The sequence below is a fragment of the Schistosoma mansoni genome, chromosome W (assembly GCF_000237925.1).
Source record: "Schistosoma mansoni strain Puerto Rico chromosome W, complete genome".
Taxonomy (NCBI): Eukaryota; Metazoa; Platyhelminthes; class Trematoda; order Strigeidida; family Schistosomatidae; genus Schistosoma; species Schistosoma mansoni.
In genome coordinates this window covers 56,775,190-56,794,798 of record NC_031502.1, presented here as the reverse complement: position 1 = coordinate 56,794,798, position 19,609 = coordinate 56,775,190, and the positions used below count along the sequence as shown (strand labels likewise).

General features: G+C 35.0%; 1 protein-coding gene across 1 annotated transcript in view; it reads right to left on the bottom strand.

Moving 5' to 3' along the window:
- Window positions 1–16,657, bottom strand: part of Smp_131570 (ubiquitin-specific peptidase 9X (C19 family)) — a gene marked incomplete at both ends in the record, with an annotated part of 85,956 nt that extends 69,299 nt beyond the window's left edge. The window contains 8 exons of the mRNA XM_018790266.1: window positions 2,515–2,644; window positions 6,564–6,698; window positions 7,345–7,548; window positions 13,300–13,500; window positions 14,695–15,223; window positions 16,058–16,170; window positions 16,229–16,341; window positions 16,396–16,657. Coding sequence (XP_018655626.1) covers window positions 2,515–2,644; window positions 6,564–6,698; window positions 7,345–7,548; window positions 13,300–13,500; window positions 14,695–15,223; window positions 16,058–16,170; window positions 16,229–16,341; window positions 16,396–16,657 — 1,687 coding nt within the window. The remainder of the gene's footprint in view (window positions 1–2,514; window positions 2,645–6,563; window positions 6,699–7,344; window positions 7,549–13,299; window positions 13,501–14,694; window positions 15,224–16,057; window positions 16,171–16,228; window positions 16,342–16,395) is intronic.
- Window positions 16,658–19,609: the final 2,952 nt, after the last annotated feature.

Here is a 19,609-nt window from a genome sequence, read left to right as displayed (position 1 = left end):
AGTATGTTCAACGTGTGAGGACCGAGTTAGCAACTAGCTTTTTCTCTATCTTTTCTACAACGAATAAATAAAACTCCTAACATTTTTCCGCTTATCATAGAATGAGAGGTGATCTTAGATCACTACTCCATAACTTAACTAACGATCTGGATGTTATAATGTTCAATCTCTTTGCTTTAGCTGGGATTAATCATCTACGAGTTTCAAAAGCTGAGAATGAACAAACGAAGAGTTGAATTCCGTTTTTACCATCAAGCAGTCGACGAGTGGAACGCCCTACTAGAACAAGTAATATCAGTACCATCGATGAATACTATTAAAGAGAAACTGGATCTGTTATATTCTAGTGAAGACTAAAGTACGGGTAACTTCCAGGACCTATTAATGGAATATTATTCTATATATATTCTTGTTGTTTAACTATTGAGTAATTATATAAGATGGTGGTTAGAGGTGGTCAATAGGAAACCCTGGACCCGGGTTTCGTGATACTTGGCACTCGTCAGCAAGGTGTGTCTGTAATCTTGAGTAGTGTCGAGCTACCTAGACAAGTGGCCACATTGCAACTTGATCGATAGCATTCGATCAGCACTAAGAAGGACTTGACACGCAGTGATCAATCAATTGTGATTATTGAGTAATTAGATTGTGTGCATTTATATTCATCTAATTTTAAGCTTCATTTTGACCTATGGATTATCATTATACGAACTACTGTACCTAAATTATACTCAGTTTATTAATTACTGTCTCCCACGTCCACGGTCACTTTTTGGCTTTATTGTGTATAAATGTTATTCCCTATTTTATGGTGTGATGCAGTCTGTTTGTCTGGTATATAAACCAAATATGCTTGAAATAAATGATTCGCATAGCAGAAGCTGCAATCAGTGTTCTGGACTCAACTGGAAGGGCTAGTCGGACAAGGGACCAATAAGGACGCTAGACTGCTAATAACGGTCGAAGTCATTGGTTTGGCACAGTGCTAAAATTGAATAAGTCGTATTTCGATTGGTGGGTAAATCACAAGATAAAAAGCTGGGCAAAAATTCACAACCGGATTTTCATTGGAAAACATACTGCGAACATCAACACCGGTCGACTGACTGTTATGCCCCCCGTTAAGGATAATGAATGGTAACTTTGGGATCTATTTATGAACTAATATTATGCATATATTCTTTATCGTATAATTGCTAAATACCTAAACTATTGATATTCATGTTCCCCTCGTTATAAGCTTTATTTTGACCTATGAACTATGATTATACGATTTACCATTCTTGAGTTATCCCCAGTCTATTAATTGCTGCCTCTCACATTCACAGCCACATTTGGCTAAATCTTTTACAAATGTTATTTTCTATTTTATTGGTAAGATGTGGTCAGTCTGGTTAGTATATACACTATGTTTGAAATATAATGATTCATACAACAGAGGCTGTTATTGGTGTTCTGGACTTAACTGGTTGGGTTAGGCAGAAAGCAGGACCGATACATACTCTAGACTGCTTGTACGGTTTTCACGTATCACTGTTCCAATCGATAATTCGCTGCTCTCTGATTGGCGGTTTTATCATGTCATACGTTAACAGGGCATCCACTCGGTCACAAGCTATAACACAGACCTACTATCCTTATGAAGCAATACTGGAACCGCGATTTACTTCTTTCATCCTTACTATCAGTCATCACGTCTTCGACTTCTTTCACATGTGCTACCAGTGCTACCGATCCAGGTGTATGAAATGCTGTTTTAGATCCTCTGAAACTTAAGGCGGTCTCAATCTGTGAAAACTAATAAGTCGTTTGTAATCCAATTGACTTGAACAGTTATGAAATTTTATAAATCATCCACTAAGGACGATGCCTAGTTGTATCACTATAAAACATATATGTAACATAATTTCAATTCTAAATAAAACATAGGCATATACATATTGTATTTACCGAAAAAATAGGTAAACAGGATATAAAATTTCAACACCCAAAACAAAGATATAAAGATTCAATGCTTCACTTAAAACAAAACAGCTAAACGTTCTATTTTGTTTATGGGATTGGAAAATTATAGTCTGAATTCTTACTGGTGATCGGTTCCTTAGACATAACAGAGATCAACATAATACAAAAGACTGTGTGGTAATAGAGAATACATCAATAGAGTATATATTTTTGTTTTGATTATGAATGTCGACTGAGTACAATTTTTGACTTATAAATCAACATGTATCTTGATAGTTTAACTATTCAGTGAAGTGGTGGGTCAATGGTTGAAATATTTGATTTCCAGATACTAAGTCGTAGGTCCGAACATTACCACCTCAATTACTTCAAGTATGATCAACTGACTAGTATCACTAATCCTTATTACCCAATGTGGCTTGAAGCTAATCACCTAAATTTATATCTGGTAAATGAGTTTAATTATAAATAACAATAGATATAGATATAAATATAAACACTCCTTATCGTGATGAAATATAGTACAGTGTAATATAATACATAACTTACTTTTTATTATTACATTTAAACGTTCTTCATGTACTGACCACATGGTTTGTATGATACAATCTACAGCTGCTTTTAAAACATTATGTCGTTGATTTATACTTTGAATTAAAGTATTTTCATTTGGTGAACCCTGAAATGTATTTAGACACTTTGTTCATAGATGGTATAAAATGAAAGAATACAAGAGTGTAACAGAACAATAACTAAAAGAAACTATAAAGTAAGTCGATATCAGCTGTGAATTAATTAAAGGTATGAGATATGATTATTTTACTGGTTAGCGTTTTTTTTAGCGAGTTGACGTTTGTATCTTCAATACGAACGTCAAGATAGTCCTACTGTATGGAGCTGAAACGTGGAGAACTACTACATCCATCGTCAAGAAGGTACAAGTATTTATAAACAGTTGTCTACGCAAAATACTCAACATCCATTGGCCGGATACTATCAACAACAGCGTTTTATGGGAGAGGACAAACCAGCAGGTTCCAGCTGAAGAGGAAATTAGGAAAAGACGTTGGAAGTGGATTGGACATACATTAAGGAAATCACAAATATGCATTACAAGGCAATCCCTAACTTGGAATGGTGAAGGGAAGCGGAAAAGAGGAAGGCCAAAGAACACATTACGCCGGGAAATAGAAGTAGATATGAAAAGGATGAATAGCAACTGGAAAGAAGTGGAAAGGAAGGCTCAGGACAGAGTTGGATGGAGAATGCTGGTGAGCGGCCTATGCTCCTCGACGAGGGGTAACAGGCGTAAGTAAGTAAGTAAGTAATGAGATATGATGAACCATTGAATTGATACCAACTCAGTGTGGTCTGAAAATAACTCACCTGTACACCACTGATGTATCACTAATTGTGACTAAAAAACATCTGTTCAATATTAATTTGTTTTCCAACAGATATTTTATATAATTTAGGGTAAATTCTAAAATTAATTACAGAATCCATATTGATTTACAGGGATGATTAGGTTGATACAAAGTTACATGTAAGAAACAGATATATGATTTTAGATTGTTTGAAGTGTTATACCTCAGAAATTGTTGAGGAAGTATATATTTGCAAATACTGAAACTGGTTGGAAAAAGCGGGGATGTGATTAGTGTATGGTATGGTGTCATGGTATGAAAGCAAGCTGTACAAGACTAAGATTTGTTGGTCCTTTAAGACTACCCGGTTAGGGTTCTAGAGATGGTGCGAGATAGTGGCTTAAGATATCATCAGACATGGCTCAGAATAGAACCCAGTGGTGTTCCTGTTGTAACTTTCTTTTACTTACATCATAAAAAGTGAACGTACCTTCTCTAACTGGAAGAATTCTTTTGGTTATATTTCTCCAAACTAAACTGTTTCTCCTATTATTATTATCGCTATAATTTCACTCATATACTAATTTTTACTAATTGTTGCCCTACTTTTTATTATAAATACTCATTCTCTATCTCTTCCAAACCTCAATCTTATTGTGTTGTGCGCACATATTTGGTGCCCTCTTGTATCAATGCTTATGAGTTCAAATAAACAAAATAATCTGAGTTGATGTTCATTCTGGGACTCGAACCCAGTACCGTTTGCTTCAAACGACATCGCGTTATCCACTCGGCCACTGAGTCCTGATAGCTACTTGCAACGTGCAATGGTGTGAAGTTTAAATTCACTTAGTATTGTTTGTCCCAGAGTGAACATCAACTCTGAGATGCAGGCACATCCAGCTGACGAGTCCCAAATAGGACGAAACTGGATTCCACTGCTAGCCACTATCCATCTTTGCTTACCATGCTTGTGAATTTAGGCTATATCGAGGCAATACACACAGTATGCACATATGCCAATTAGAGACTGATCAGTTGCAGTCCTAACACATCGATGGGAAGATTCAAACAAACAATACTAAGTGAATTTAAAATATTCTCTTTTGATAATTTGACTGCGGTACTAAAACCTTTAATGCTGTCTTGTCGTCGAAAGTACAGTTGAGAGATAATATGAGATTTTTTCACACGTATACATACACAATACAGACAGTACTGATATAGATAAATGGACAGATACACACACATGCACACGGACACTTATGCAGATTAACAGTGAATGTAAATGACTGCGGAATAAATGAACATTTTTTTGATAAATAGACGGAACAATCTTAATCGATAGACAGACAAAAGTTGACTGTAATCATTTGACAACAAAAATATGGATAGAAGGATTGAGTTAAAGACTAGTGAATTTCGTAAGGAACTTATATAGGAAACAAGCTGACAATCTAACAATCTATATAAAAAAGACAATATTGAGAAATCGAAAATGAAAACATAGATAGTGATTATGAACAGTTACTTAAAGCACACAACTTATGTGGATTGAAATGACTCGTTCATTAAGTCAAAGAAGAAATATGAAGATGTAGATATCTCAGTTCTACAGGAAATCAGTCTTTGCATGAATACCTTATTCAAATAAGTTTCAGACCATGAAACCGAGTGATCTAGGCTCAAACCCGCCAAAGAGCATCATCCCCCCCCAAGATTACAACTACACCTAGCTGACGAGGGCCGACTAACACGAAACCTAGGTTCAAGGTATCTTGTCGACTACTTTCAACCACCTAATAACAAAATAAGGTGTACAAGATGTCGAGTTCCTCAAATTGATGGCTATATTGCAACTAGATCAATAGAATTTGATCAACATACATGACATTAATTACAATTCAGTGTATAAAAAATGTAACTGTTTGATGATGATGTAGAAAAGAATGGTATGAATTATGAATTACAAATTTTCACAGCATAGCATACATACACGGGGCAGGAATAGCACTTTCGATTCATAAGAAAATTAAAATGTATAAATGACTATGCAAAGTTTGAGGCCTTCCAAAAAGCATCAGCACATATATCTACTCCTATATAAATATGAGTATGAGACTGACCATAGGATGTATAAGTATGTATTCAAAATTAAAACATAAGATATCTATATTATTGTATTTTACTACGTTAGGTAATTTGTTTTATGATGTCGTCATAACACGAAGTCATCTTTAACAATCCCAGTTATCAGTTTTGATTTGGTTGTCAATCGGTTCCTAATCAGAACATTTATCATGCATATGATAACACACACCAGACATATATGCGCCACACACTCAGGATCCTGAAGGGAACAGGAAAATATTAAGGCCAAAAATACACTGCGTAGAGAATTAGAAGCAGATACGGAAAGGGTAGACTATGACAGAGTTCGATGGAGAATACTAGTGGGTGGCCTATGCTTCTCTACGAGGGGTAGCACGTGTAAGTGTCATATCCAGACGAAGAATAAGTGAATGGTAAGTGATAGGATCTATTTATGGGTTTTTATTATATATATATATATATATATATATATATATATATTCTTACTGTATAACTATTAAGTAACTATGTTATATGTGTAATCATACAAAGTCGCTTCTAAACAGTTTATATCTATAGATCTGATCATTCCAGATATCTGGTATATAGTACCAGTATAGTGAAGAAGGATGTAAGTAGAGAGTAGCGGAAAGTGGCACGGCGTTGGCAGAACATTTGTAGACTAGACAAAAAAAACAGTTCAGTCTGAAGAACACACCGAAAGATGCAAACAGATGATTGAAAGCCATGTATATGTATTATGTAAATACTATGTAACTTTTCTCAATAAATATACGTTCCTCATGTCTGATGTTGTTTTTTACACCAGTAGCTCTAAGGGTAACTAATTACAGTTAAGTTGAGCGCAAAATACAGGATAGGTGGAGCAGGAATAGAAATCCATTTATCCATAATTGGCAAATAAGAACAACAGTGTTTCTTGGTTTTGTCATATTCAGCGTTTGATCAGTTGAACAGATTGACAACTAGCAGTTTTAATGTAACCAGGATGTATGTTAAAAACAAATGTTGAACAATTAGTCGCTTTTCATAAAAGAAAAATTATTGGAACGAGGCAGTAAAGTATATAATCAAACCAAAATAGAAGAGTTAAATCGCTGATTAGAGGAGTAAAATTACCGTATTGTAAAGGTTGGCAATTTCAATGAACTGTTTTGCAGCAGGTAATAAACAACCTTCATCAGTGTTTGGTTCAATTTTTAAAAAACTTGCAAGCTTCCCAAGCCAAACACTCCGAAGTTGACATATGAATGGCTGCCGAAATGAAATAGATAAACATAATGAGAAAAAAGTATAATAATTTTTATCAAGTAAAATGTAAAAAAAGAAAGAACATCTTTTGGTGGAATCGCATTTTCTGAACTGGATGATCTAATCATTAAGCTTTCATTATCTTTCTGAACAACACCATTCATCCACATATGACTGATATACCGTTCTGTCGACCTTGATCTTGATTGGTTATTGTTTATTATCTTGTAGACAAATATAAATATATAAACTGTTCTAATTGCAAAAAACACTACAAAGGATAAAGTAGGTCCCTTACTCATCTTCGCCTGAATGAACATCGATTAGTGGTCAAACGCCATGATATATCTTCGCTTGTATCGATGTTCATGGACAAACATTCGAGAACCTCATTAGCTAACTTGAGCCATCGGGGGAGATAGAACAGATCCGCCACTCTACTGTGCTCGCATTACTTGGAATCTTTATTTCAAGGCTCTAAAAGTTTAACGTGATACTAACCCCCCACAGCGTCGCCCATTTGAAGTTAGTGTAGAAAAAAACAAAAGAATAGCGCTGATAGTTTTGTCAGATACACTATGAACTTAACATTGTTTGTTTTTTAAATCTAGTTAAAAAAAAGGGGGGAAAAGCAGGACATAACACTCACCTTATTATTACAACTAAGAATTTTTGCATGTGATTTAAGTGAAGCATTCATTAAATCAGTGGAAAATTTCAAACTGATAGCCCAATCCCATAGAAGATCTAATGTTTTTTGCATCATCATACCATCTGTATCTTGTTCAGCTAACATTGTGATCAAATCAATTAAACGTTCACGTTGACGTTTTGTTGCTTTTTTCCAACTTTGCTATAATGTATATATATGAAAAGCCAAAAGAATATTTGAGTTAGGTATCAATTTACAGCAAAATATTGAAAATGGTATAGTTTGGTATGGCTAATTGACTTGAATGACTTTGTTACAAATATAGTTTAAATATTTAGTTGTTATTTGGCAAAATGAAAGGAATAGAAGCGTTATTGGTTTCTTAGTGACCCCTATTCTTGATCTTGATTCAAGAGCTCTTAGAAGAAAATGGACTGGACACTGTCACTTACCCAAGTGGAGGGGAGATAAACCTACTAAAGAAACCTAGAAAAAAAGTAGATTAATAGTGATGGTTTTGTCAAGCTGTACGTATGACAGAGGAATCCTTACTCCTAACTCCAGAAATCTGTAGAGTAAGATGAGATAATCGCTACTTTTAGATCAGACCTTTCTAATCACCTCTTCTGAGATAGGAAGACAGTAATAATACAGATATTGGTTATTCGCCTAAAACACCTTACTGCCATCACATTTCAATAGTACAGTCGACAGTAAGAATTCATCCTCAGACCTACAAATACTAAACAACTGTTTGTATGAACTTACATCAAGATAATCGAAAGATAATCTCAACATTTATGTAAATTTGAGAAATTAAACAGTAATAAGCCAGTCAGTCAGTAGAACTTCGTACGTACGTACATCAGTTCGAGTTGCCATACCACATTAACACAGAGATGCAGTTGTCGATTCAAATCCCATAGTCGTAGAAGTAGTATGAGTATAAGCAGTAGTCGGAAAGACTAGGGTTTGAAGATGTTATTGAAGGAGTATAATACAGTGAAATAAATTTGGAAAGAGAAAAAAGATAGAGACATGAAGAACTCAGAAGATTAGAATTTGGCAGAACACAAAGAGTGGATGCACCTTCACCATTGCAAACGATTTTGAGCCATGTCATTCAAGGTCTCTAACCATCGATTGTTATCATCTCGCGAATCCCAACTAGGTAGTCTACACATACCAACATGACTCAGTCCACTTGTCAGTGACTTCATGGATTTGTGCCACATTTTGGTCTGACCGCCCCTAACTTTCTTCCAACCTACTCTTACACCATAAAACATTGCACGTCGGGACAGTCGGTGGTTGGGCATAGGTAACACGTGTCCCAACCATCTCAACTGATGAAGTTTCACTACTTCATCAATCGATTTACCATCCTTACCTAGTGCCCGTTCCCTAACAACTACTTTTTAAAAAATCAAAAAAAAAATTTCATAAATTTTCATTTAAAACAATAAAAACAATTACCTTGAAACAATGAAATAAATGATTTAATTGATTCATTGAAAATTCCAATGCTAAATGTGTTAACATATTGAATATATTTTTAATAATAGTTTCATGTTTACCAATTTGTGATTCCCATATAATATCTAAATCATCTAATGTTAATAATAATTTTCTTATCATAAAACGTATTATCTCTTCAACTTTTTCTACATATTGTAATTGATGTAAATTTTCACGAAGTAATAATTTTAATAACTGTAATGAATGAAAAAATGAAGAAAGAAAGAGGGGGAGAGAGGGAGAGGATAAAACAACATCAGATATTGGGGAATAACACCGAATATCCAATAATGTCAAACAACATTATTATTACTAGTTAATGCTCCACGTCGTGCATTATTTGCCGACTCTGGGAGTGGTTGGAAAAAGTGGAGAGGTGGTCAGTGTATGACATGGTGTCGTGGTATGAAAGAAAGCTGTAAAGGGCTAGCTTCTGTTGGTCCTTCACGACTCCCTGGTTGGGGTTCGAGAGATGGTGCAACACAGTGGCTAGAGATGTTATCAGATATGGCTCAGAATAGAAGTCAGTGGCGATCCTGCTGTAACCTTCTTTTACTTTCTTCATAAAGAGTGGTTATAACTTTCTTAACTGAATCTTCTGGCTTTACATTTTAGTTCCCCCCATCATTACTTTTCTTTTTTATCATCCTATATTTTTTTCTTTTACATATACGCATCTTCCTCCTTTCTCTTCCCATCCTCATTGTTTTGTGTGGAGCATATGTATCTGGTGCCCCTTTGTACCAATATGTACGTGTTTAAATAAATAAAAATAAATATCATTCACTATTTACAGATTTGTATGCCTACTCAAATTTAAGCTCCAGTGTTTGTTTCTACGTGTGTGTGTGTGTATGAGTGTGAAAGTTGGTGTTAATACGCAACTGTGAATATCGTAATAATCAGAGCTGGGTTCGAAGATCTACCTTAAATGTTTAAAAGGTGAACGCTTCATCGACTAATGAACCGTTCACTATAAAATCTTGTTTAAAATTAATTTTATGTAGTGGTGATATATTGATCACATTTAAAGAGATTGATTTGCCTATTAGATATATTTGAATAAGCAACCCTTGACATCACAATGAAAGATGATAACAATGTTAGGGACATTTTTAAGAATATTATATCAAAAGTTAAATTACGTTAGTCTGTATAAGGATAATCAACTAGATTAGCAATAATTAAATGAGACTAAACTTTCAGATGTATTGCAGTTGATTGATGATACTCAATAATTGACTTTACTTTCACTGATATCGCTATTATCAATCTTCAACAAAGGATGAGTTTTACATCCGTACAACTTACAGTTATCATTAACATATCTACCTTTCAGATAGTGAAAACATAAACGTTTCCACTCATAAAGTCTATTCTTTGTTGTAAGGTGAAGCTGAAGGATTTAGCACATTCATCTAGGTTGCGCCATATGGCACATATAAAACACATTTCCGTTCGATTCACAAGGTGGTTTGCACTTGTAACATAAGATATTTCCTTGGAGGATGAAAGTTTATATGTACGTTGAATTGGTTGAACTGATCCCGTTTTAAAACTAGTTGGTTATCTTAAGAATTGCTTAACCTAGTCTCTATACTATAATCTTGCCAAAATGCTTACATAAACTAATAAAATGTGATAACTGAACTCAATCAATCAGTCACACATAACGTAGGACTTGGCAAATCTGAACATCAGTTCAAATTAGCATACCCTATTAACACAGCTAGATAAAACTGTCTGGGTAAATACTAGAGTAGTAGATATAGTAACTGAAATATGATCATACAATTCATTTCTCCAATATAATAACTGCTTCAATAATAATTTACCTTAATATCTGTAATCCACTGACCAACTCGTAATGAATTAGTATTAGGTAATAGACGAATTAATTCGTTCAATGTGTTCATTTTCCCATTGAAAGAAGACAGCTGTAAAAGTAGAACAATTTCCTTTTTGCTTTAAACATGGATCAAATAATTAACATTAATCAGTAAGTATACAAAGCTTCCAAAAGTTTGGTTGTTCAACGATTAGAACAAGTCATACATACTACGGAATTTTTCAGGCATTTTCTGGACTAAACCGTCTGGGATGCATATACTACTATACAATATATTCAATGAGAACTTCTGATAAGCGGAAGTATTTCTTTTTGTCCTTTCATGAGTGACAGTCTTGCAAATTTTAACAAATGAACAACGAATTTTAAATAAAAGTGATAGTCTGAGACCGTTGGGTGTGTAAGCAACTCAACCCTTCAAGATTTCTACAGTTAAATAACACTAAATTGGACGTTAGTCATTCGTGAACACATATTCACCATGAAGTTACAGGATTTTACAGAAGCTTAGTATATTCTTGATATGTTGGTCAAAGTCAAACAGATCACATGTTGTCTCAAGACCATAGGAAAAAGTGGATTATTTATTTAGCTGAGGTTGCCACCCATAATATCCCGTTCAGTCTAGCAAATAATAAATTTGCATGAGTTATAAATGTTGTTATTCAGTTTTCAAATAAAGCATGAACGGCCTTAGTTTTCTCCCAATAAATAGCTAATTGACTGAGCGCCAGGAAAATAACAATGACTGAACCAATCAAACCTCAGATCATGAGAGTTCTAAAGAATAATTTTCATTTCAAACTGATATTAGCAACGGAATTGCCGAAAACTAGTTATACTGTGGCATCAGTTTTCAAAAAATATTTCCTAAAAATATACAGTGACAGATTGCAGTCACTGACAATGATGCTTATTTGCTACGAAAATGTATGGTAAACAATTCAGAATAGTGTTGACCTAGGCTATCAATCTCAATTTAAATTCACGAGCAACTTAGTAAAAAATATTCTACAACTAGAAAAAGTCCAGAAATGGGAAAGAACATTGAGTATGTAAAGAAGCTTTCTTTCAATTAGTGTAATTCTTTTTCCACAAAAGTGTATGGAAACATTCCATGATGGTAATTGTTATGTATTTGACCTAGGCTGTAGCCAATTGTTACGTCTGACTGACTGTGAACGCTATATTTGCTTCCCTAAGCTAGTTCCGTATCCCCGAGCTAGAACTATACACCGACTTGAAGACCAGAGAAAAGGCACAAAGTGTATGGGAAGCGCTTTACTACAGGACTCATTTATGTACAGAAAATACCGGGGTTTTATAGTAATTAAGAGACCTTGAGTTTCCATAGTAGCAGTGTGTTAAACAGCCAATCAGGATCTCGTTATTTTAGTAGCATAGCTTCTAATTAATCGCTGATTGGTTGGGGCTCTTTATGAGCCTCTGGAGGCTCTGATACAGTTTACTGTAAACCGACTTAACAGTAATTTATCATGGAGGGTGAGATAGAGAAGAAAAAAGATTATATACATACTTTGTAAAGATATAACATAATAATTGAGTTGAAATTCATGTATGCAAATTATAAGTATTTTGATTGGAAATTTATATTACTGAGTTCAAACATTTTACAAAATCCAAGGTACATCAGTCCTTATTAATCCCCAAACACTGTTCATTTGTGCCGAAATACTTGCCAATTTCCTTGTCTCCACATCTCATAATAACCCCTGGATTTCCTTAAAAAGCCATATTCTTCGAATGGTTCGGTGTTTCACATTTCGCTAGAATTACGTGTATAGATGAGTTTTTCTAATTCAGTTTATCAACAATTATCCAGGCAGTGAGCTGATGGTCAGAATGAGCGAGAGAATGTACATTTACTGGGCAAAAAAGTGACCCAGTATATGCACTCACCACCATAGCAACAATTTGAAACTAGAACCTTGGATTCTCGTAGGAATGGCAATACTTTTTAGCTAAATAGTTAAAATGTAACCATTTAAATTAAATACACTGCTTGTCATACCATTTAATAGATGTGCTGTATTCGATAAGCATTAATAATAATAGGCATTTGGGGGCAACTGATCTAATCACCACAACTAATGTGTGCAAAAGCCAGCAATCGAAAATGATGTTTACACTAGGCTGTCACAGCACTACGTTACCGTGTGTAAACGAAAAATAGTCAATTGTCTGATCAAAAAATTTCTTATCTACTGCATGCTTGGTAACAATTACGATTAATACTTTCTTTATTAGGCAAACTAAAATTAAATTAATTTAGTATTATTTGTTTGAATCTTCCCATCGATGTGTTAGGACTGCAACTGGTCAGTGGCTATCAGGACTCAGTGGCTGAGTGGATAACGCGATGGCGTTTGAAGCGAGGGTACTGGGTTCGAGTTCCAGAGTGAACACCAACTCTGAGATGCAGGTACATCCAGCTGACGAGTCCCAAATAGGACGAAACGCGCGTCAAACTGGATTCCACTGCTAGCCACTATCCATCTCTGCTTATAAAAAAAATTAACTTTAAAAAAAGATTTCCATAAACAACGTCTACCTACTCAACTTACCTGAAAGAAACGATAGATTACATTAAGACTAAGTAATTCAATAGTTTCAATATCATCTTCTGTTGAGGATGGAATACGTTTTGTTAATGTGCATAAAGACAGTTTCAAACCAGTGATGAAATCATCTTTACGCATTTCTTTTTTAGTTTCACGTTTAATTTGATCATCATTTAAATGAGATAAATAATTGACAACAATAGTCTGTTGAAAATGATAATAATAATAATTAGTAATAAAAAAGGAAAAAAATGATCCAAATGCATAATAATCAGCGATTATCATAACTATCATTATTTAAACACATAAATATTGGTACAAGGAAGCACCAGATAAATATGCGCCTCACAAATCTCATTCGATTTGTGTGAGGGCTGTGATACTGAACAGGTGCCCAAACCGAACCAGGTGGTTTCCTTAGGGGGCCACACCCCGAGCCTTTGACCTAAAGGTCTAATCTACAAGGCAGTGGAGCATCGTAAGGAGATGCAGTCCCATGGTAGCCAGTGACCAACGATTGATTCATACGCTATTTGTTTCCTCAGGATTCTGGAGCCCATGTGCACCATTTGTTTGGAATGAGGGTTTTCCAACTCCCCTAGGTGAGCTTTCCGTGTCCACCAACCCGGTTAAAGTGCCGGACATTCGCTTTTTTTCCTCTCAATTTCGTAAACAACACCCCCACCACGAGAAGGCAGTGATAACATCTACACACTCACCAATACCTTGAATAATAATCTAAATGAAATTTTTTAGGAATTGTTTTACACTGATTTCTTCACCTTTTTTTCAAGAAATATACATAATCTTAATAAAAGTGAAAATGAATCTTCAGAGTTTTTTTGGAAACTTTCTATAAATAACAATCTAAAAGCAATATTATGGTACAGTCAGTCAGTCATAACGTAGAACTTCGTACGTACGTACATCAGTTCGAGTTGCTATACCACATTAGTACAGAGATGCAGTTGTCGATTCTAATTCCATAGTGGTAGAGGTAGTAAAATTTTAAGCAGTAATCGGAAAGATTCGCGTTTGAAGATGTTATTCAGGGAGTATAATCCAATGAAATAAATTTGAAAAGAGAAAAAGGATAGAGACAATGCCTGAGAAAGGTTCTAAATTTGTTCAGATTGGATCCGATGCATTGAAAACTCACATCTTTACTAGATCAGTCTTAAGGACACTGGACATTCTCTATAAATACTCTTGTATTGCTCACTGTATTGTTGTCAGCCGAATTTTGAGTTTTTTACGATATGCAATTCTGAAGAACATCCAGGTAGAACTTTTTCCCTATTGGTTTCTATGGTTATCCAACTGATGTCGTTATTAAAGCATTCGAGTAATACAAAGGCAAAAAATAAATATTTTAGTGACTATAGCTCAATAACTTACCACTATTGGTTTGAAATATTCTTCAATTACTGAGTCACTTAAATAATTTGAACATAAAGCAAAGGGATGCAGATAAGCATTTATTAGACTAAGTGATAAGAATTCTGTTTGATCATTTGATTGTTGTTGAAGCTGCTGTTGCAACATATCTTTCTGTTTCTGGTCCCAATGGTACTTGTTATCTAATTCAAGGAATCGTGCTTTTAATCGATCGAATCCATTGAGTCGTCCAAATAAATTAATAAAATCCACTAGAATAGGTGCATCTTTATAATTTGCATAAGAAATAGAATATTCTTTTATTTGAACAGTATTGTTTAGTGTCAGAGGGTCATTATTCATCTCCATGGGATTAGTATCTCCATCTCTTTTTTCTGGTTGTTGTTGACACGTACTGTCATTTTCATTTGATATTGATATATGTGGCAATAATTTAATAATATCTTCATATCGACATACAACATTCCTATGAACACCATAACGAATTTCGTGTGTTACACTGGTGGAAATTATACTACGTGTGTGAAACCTAAATGCAAAAGTGTACAGAGAGATATAAAGGCAAAACAGGAGAGGAAAAAGAAGTAAAAAGGAATATTATACCTATTTACTTACGCCTGCTACTCCCTAAGGAATATTAAACTGACTAAGAAATTCTCGATCTAGTACGGAACATCACTAACCGATAAAATACAAATCATTAATATAACACTATTAGGCTACTAAACACTAGGAAAATAAAACTCAATTGTAGCAGTTAAAGAAAAACGAAGAAACAATCATAAGGAAACTCAGCATGATTAGCGATATATATATATATATATATGCTGCACCAGTTCAAATTGTTTTTAATAAAAGGATGCAAGAATGAAAACTGACTCCAGACTGAATCATTTTCACAAACCCTCTTGATCGCGACTTACTGACAAACTCACATCTTAAAAATAACCATTTGGTCACCATAGAATAAATTTGAAATGGATTCTTGAAGTTCTAATGAGAAACCATGACCAATTTATTAGAATGGTGATAGAAGTAGGACAGATATTGCCAGTGATGATAGTGCTGTGTTGCGAATTAGTTTAACTTGAGAAAGTGAACGTCTGGATTCTGACCGTGGTATAAATGCATCGTGTTCACTGTGAGACTTAAACATCCAGAATATGATCCCATGAATGTGCATTAACTATGCATCATAAATTGCGGCAAAACAGATATTTAGTTCTTTTAGGATTTTTTTTTTGATCCTACCTCAAAAAGTTACATTAAGGTTTGTACTCGCACTACCAATGAACTAGAGCCAAGTATGAAAACCACTGACGTTTTTTTACTTTAGTTGTTTAAAAAATAGACAAGGACTTACTGTGAATTAGGATCAAATAGAATACTTTCCAATTCTAATATTGCTAGGCAATCAGATTTTGCTTTTATGGAACACAATTCAATGCCCAGTAAAGAATTGGCGTAAATAAAATGCTTTATTGAAAAAGAAAGGGAAACGGTAATAGACATCAAACAACCAATGTATACATACTAAGATATGTGAATCCCAACGAGTAACTGCATCATCACGAAATATTTTCTGAAAAGAACTAATTAAGCCATCTGAATAAAATCGTAAACAATCTTGTGAATGAACATCTTCACCTGAAAAAATTGGAAAAAAAGATATTTAGAAACAAATGAATATGATTACGAAACCATGTTTAGCCATATTGATTGATGCCAATAGTATAGTTTCCAATTGTGAATCTGGTAGAACAGGTACTTGCCAATGTGGTCGTGATAACAGAGAATTCAAAGTGTTGAACGCATGCACCGGAAATAATGTCGTCGATGGTGATTTCGGGTATGCCAAACTTGTATTTTCAGTATTTATTACATCCGAAATGGGATTGTTTAGTGAACTTTCTGATGGAGTATCACTACACAGTTGATCTTGTTTGTTGTTATTAACATTCATGATGAACTAAACTAAAAATGGAAAACGAGGTTTTATAAGAACTGAATAACAAAGTATGAAATGTAGCTTAACACTATTTTCAAACTTAGAGAAAAACCACGTGATCGCATCCATTTTCAGCAATGAATGAGCTTAAGCCAATGACTATGTACACGTTTATACACTAATCTATTAATTTATTTTATTTGAACACATGAATATTAGTACACAGGGGCACAGAATATATGTACGCCACACAAGTCACTTGATTAGTGTGTGGGCTGTGATACTGCTAGGGTGCCCAGACCGAAGCAAGTGGTTTCCTAAGGGGGTCATACTCTAAGCCTTTGACCTAAAGGTCCAATCCACAAGGCAGTGGAGCAAGGTAAGGAGATGTAGTTCCATGGTAGCCTGTAACTAACAGTGGGTTCATACACCATTGTTTTGGAATCAAGGTTTTCCAACTCCACTAGGTGGACTTTCTGTGTCCACCAACCCGGTTAAAGCGCCGGACATTCGCTTTTCGTCCTTTCAAATTCGTAACCAACAGTAATGCCACGAGAAGACAGTGAATAGGACTTCCCTGGCAGAGGTTGTGCACGCGTAACCATGTGAGAGCATTTCGAGAGAGCTAACTCTCTCCACTCTCGGACGTACCAGGGCACTTGGGGGCAACTAATCTAATCGCCACAACTGATGCGTGCAAAAGCTTGCAATTGAAAATGAGGTTTACACTAAGTTGTTACAGCACCATGTTACTATGTGTAAACGAAAAATAGTCAATTGTCTGAAAGATAATTGAAGAATGATCACAAATAACGTATAATACAACTAAGCAACTACCAACAAGTTTGCATGAATTAGGTATACAGAATACACTCACTCAGACACAAAAACAATAAAGACTGGGTCACTGAAGAGTCTTCTTTTCCGCAAATCGGTTTTCAAAGCTGCACAATCAGGAATATATATTTATGTTTCGACATGATTGTTTGCTAACAATAATCGTGATAATTTTCTAGCTCTAGCAGAAGTACAACAAACAAAAGCACGAACAGGTTATCCTGATCAAGGAACTAAGGATGAAGTAGTTAAAAGCCTGAATGTTTATTAAGATAGAAGCTAATAATTAAGATAAATGATTCTGTAACATGAAAAAAAATTTGATTAGAAAAAGCATACAGACAAATACGTCGGTTAGGGTGGAGTACAAGATTAATAGAGACAAGAGAGGGTAATGCTTTTGGAAAAAATAGAAATTAGGAGTATATTATGTAAACGAAGTCAAATTTATTACAAGAACAGCATAGTGGCGGCTCATATCCCTGACTGCATCAGTTGGTCATAAGCAAAGTAACACTGACACAAATATGCATCAGTCCAAGTCCCCAGACCATATCACCATGTCGATATGAGATCACTAGGATGAAAACTCGAAGAGGTGTCTAGATTACCAAACAATAAGTTCATCTACGGAATATGACTAAATGGTAATGACTAGATTTCAGTAATTATGCAGAAGATACCATTTTAGTAACTATATGTATTACTAGTTAGGATGGGAGTGAACATTACAAAGTTCTACAATTTTTTTACACGATCTCATGCTTCGAGGAAAATCGTTACTGATGTATTGTTTCCATATATTTTACTGAAAAAAAAGGTTGCACAACCTCGATAAAAGATATTAACCTCTTCTACAACCTAAGAAAGCCAAGAGATGTAGACACAAATTCCAGCCTCCAAGAGATATCACGATATTAATGCTGCAGAAGAGCAGGGATAGGTTCTCCTTTCATGAAAAGTCCAATCAGGAAAATTAGGGTATTATAAGTATCTGAACAAACACCAGCCTAGTAGTCCTCTGTACTTCTCAAATTTAGGCTAGGAAAATTCTGATTTGGCGGTCAAAGCTCTTGATTTTTAATCACCGAGCTAATGTTTTAGACCTAGCTCTGCTTTCTTCATCATAGGGCTATAGACCTAAAAAAAAGTAGTAACTTAGACTGTTCAATCGCTGGAGAAAAAAGAGCCCGATCAACAACTGAATTGTTTTATAGCTATTTTTATCTGAAAATATTTTGGCCTTTATTAACACCACAATCAACCTGTTATATTTTACTGACGAACAAAAATATGGTCTGTAGGACTAACAATTGTTAGTCGAGATTATTACCTAGCTCTAGATGAAACTCGACACCTCCATAAAAAGGTTTTTGGCTAGCAGTTGTGTCACTTATGGTAAAAATGAAGTAAGGACCTATGTGGATGTGAACAACAAACTAAACCAACCATTAAGATTGATTTAAAGTAACGACTTCATGTGAATTAACCGCGCTATAGCGGGATTTCAGTCTTCAGTAATTAGGATAGTAGGTTGGTGAACCTGTGTTAATCCTGATAGACTGCTTTACAGTGAAGGTCTCGCTTTTTTATGAAAATATTCACTGATGGGGCTGATACCACTTGTTCAAGTAAGGCGTTCCAGTCACTAACCACTCGATGAGAAAAATGGGACCCCACCTTTAGTTTATTAGATCGCCGTTTGTGAACCTTCTTGCTATGACCTCGGCAATTATAAGTGCTGATGGGAGCAGAAAGATAGGACATGTTAACGCTCAAATCGTAATTAAAGTTGAGAAATGCCAGCATGAGATAACCTCGCGTCCTACCATAAGACAAGGGGCAAAGGTTTAGTCGTTTTAAGAGCTCATCGTAAGGGAGTGTAAAAAGACACTTCACTAATTTTGTTCCCACACTCTGAACACTCAAGTGAGCTCAGACATGAGCTACCTGCTTGTATACATTACTCTAAGTATGGTCTTACATAGGTAGGATATAAAATTCGAAACATCTCATTAAAGCATTTGAATGCTCGGCGAAGTGACCATAACACACCATAACTTTTGGAAGCATCTGCGTTGCAGTGCGAAGTTTTTTTTAATTTGTGACTTATTATTACTCCCAAGTCTT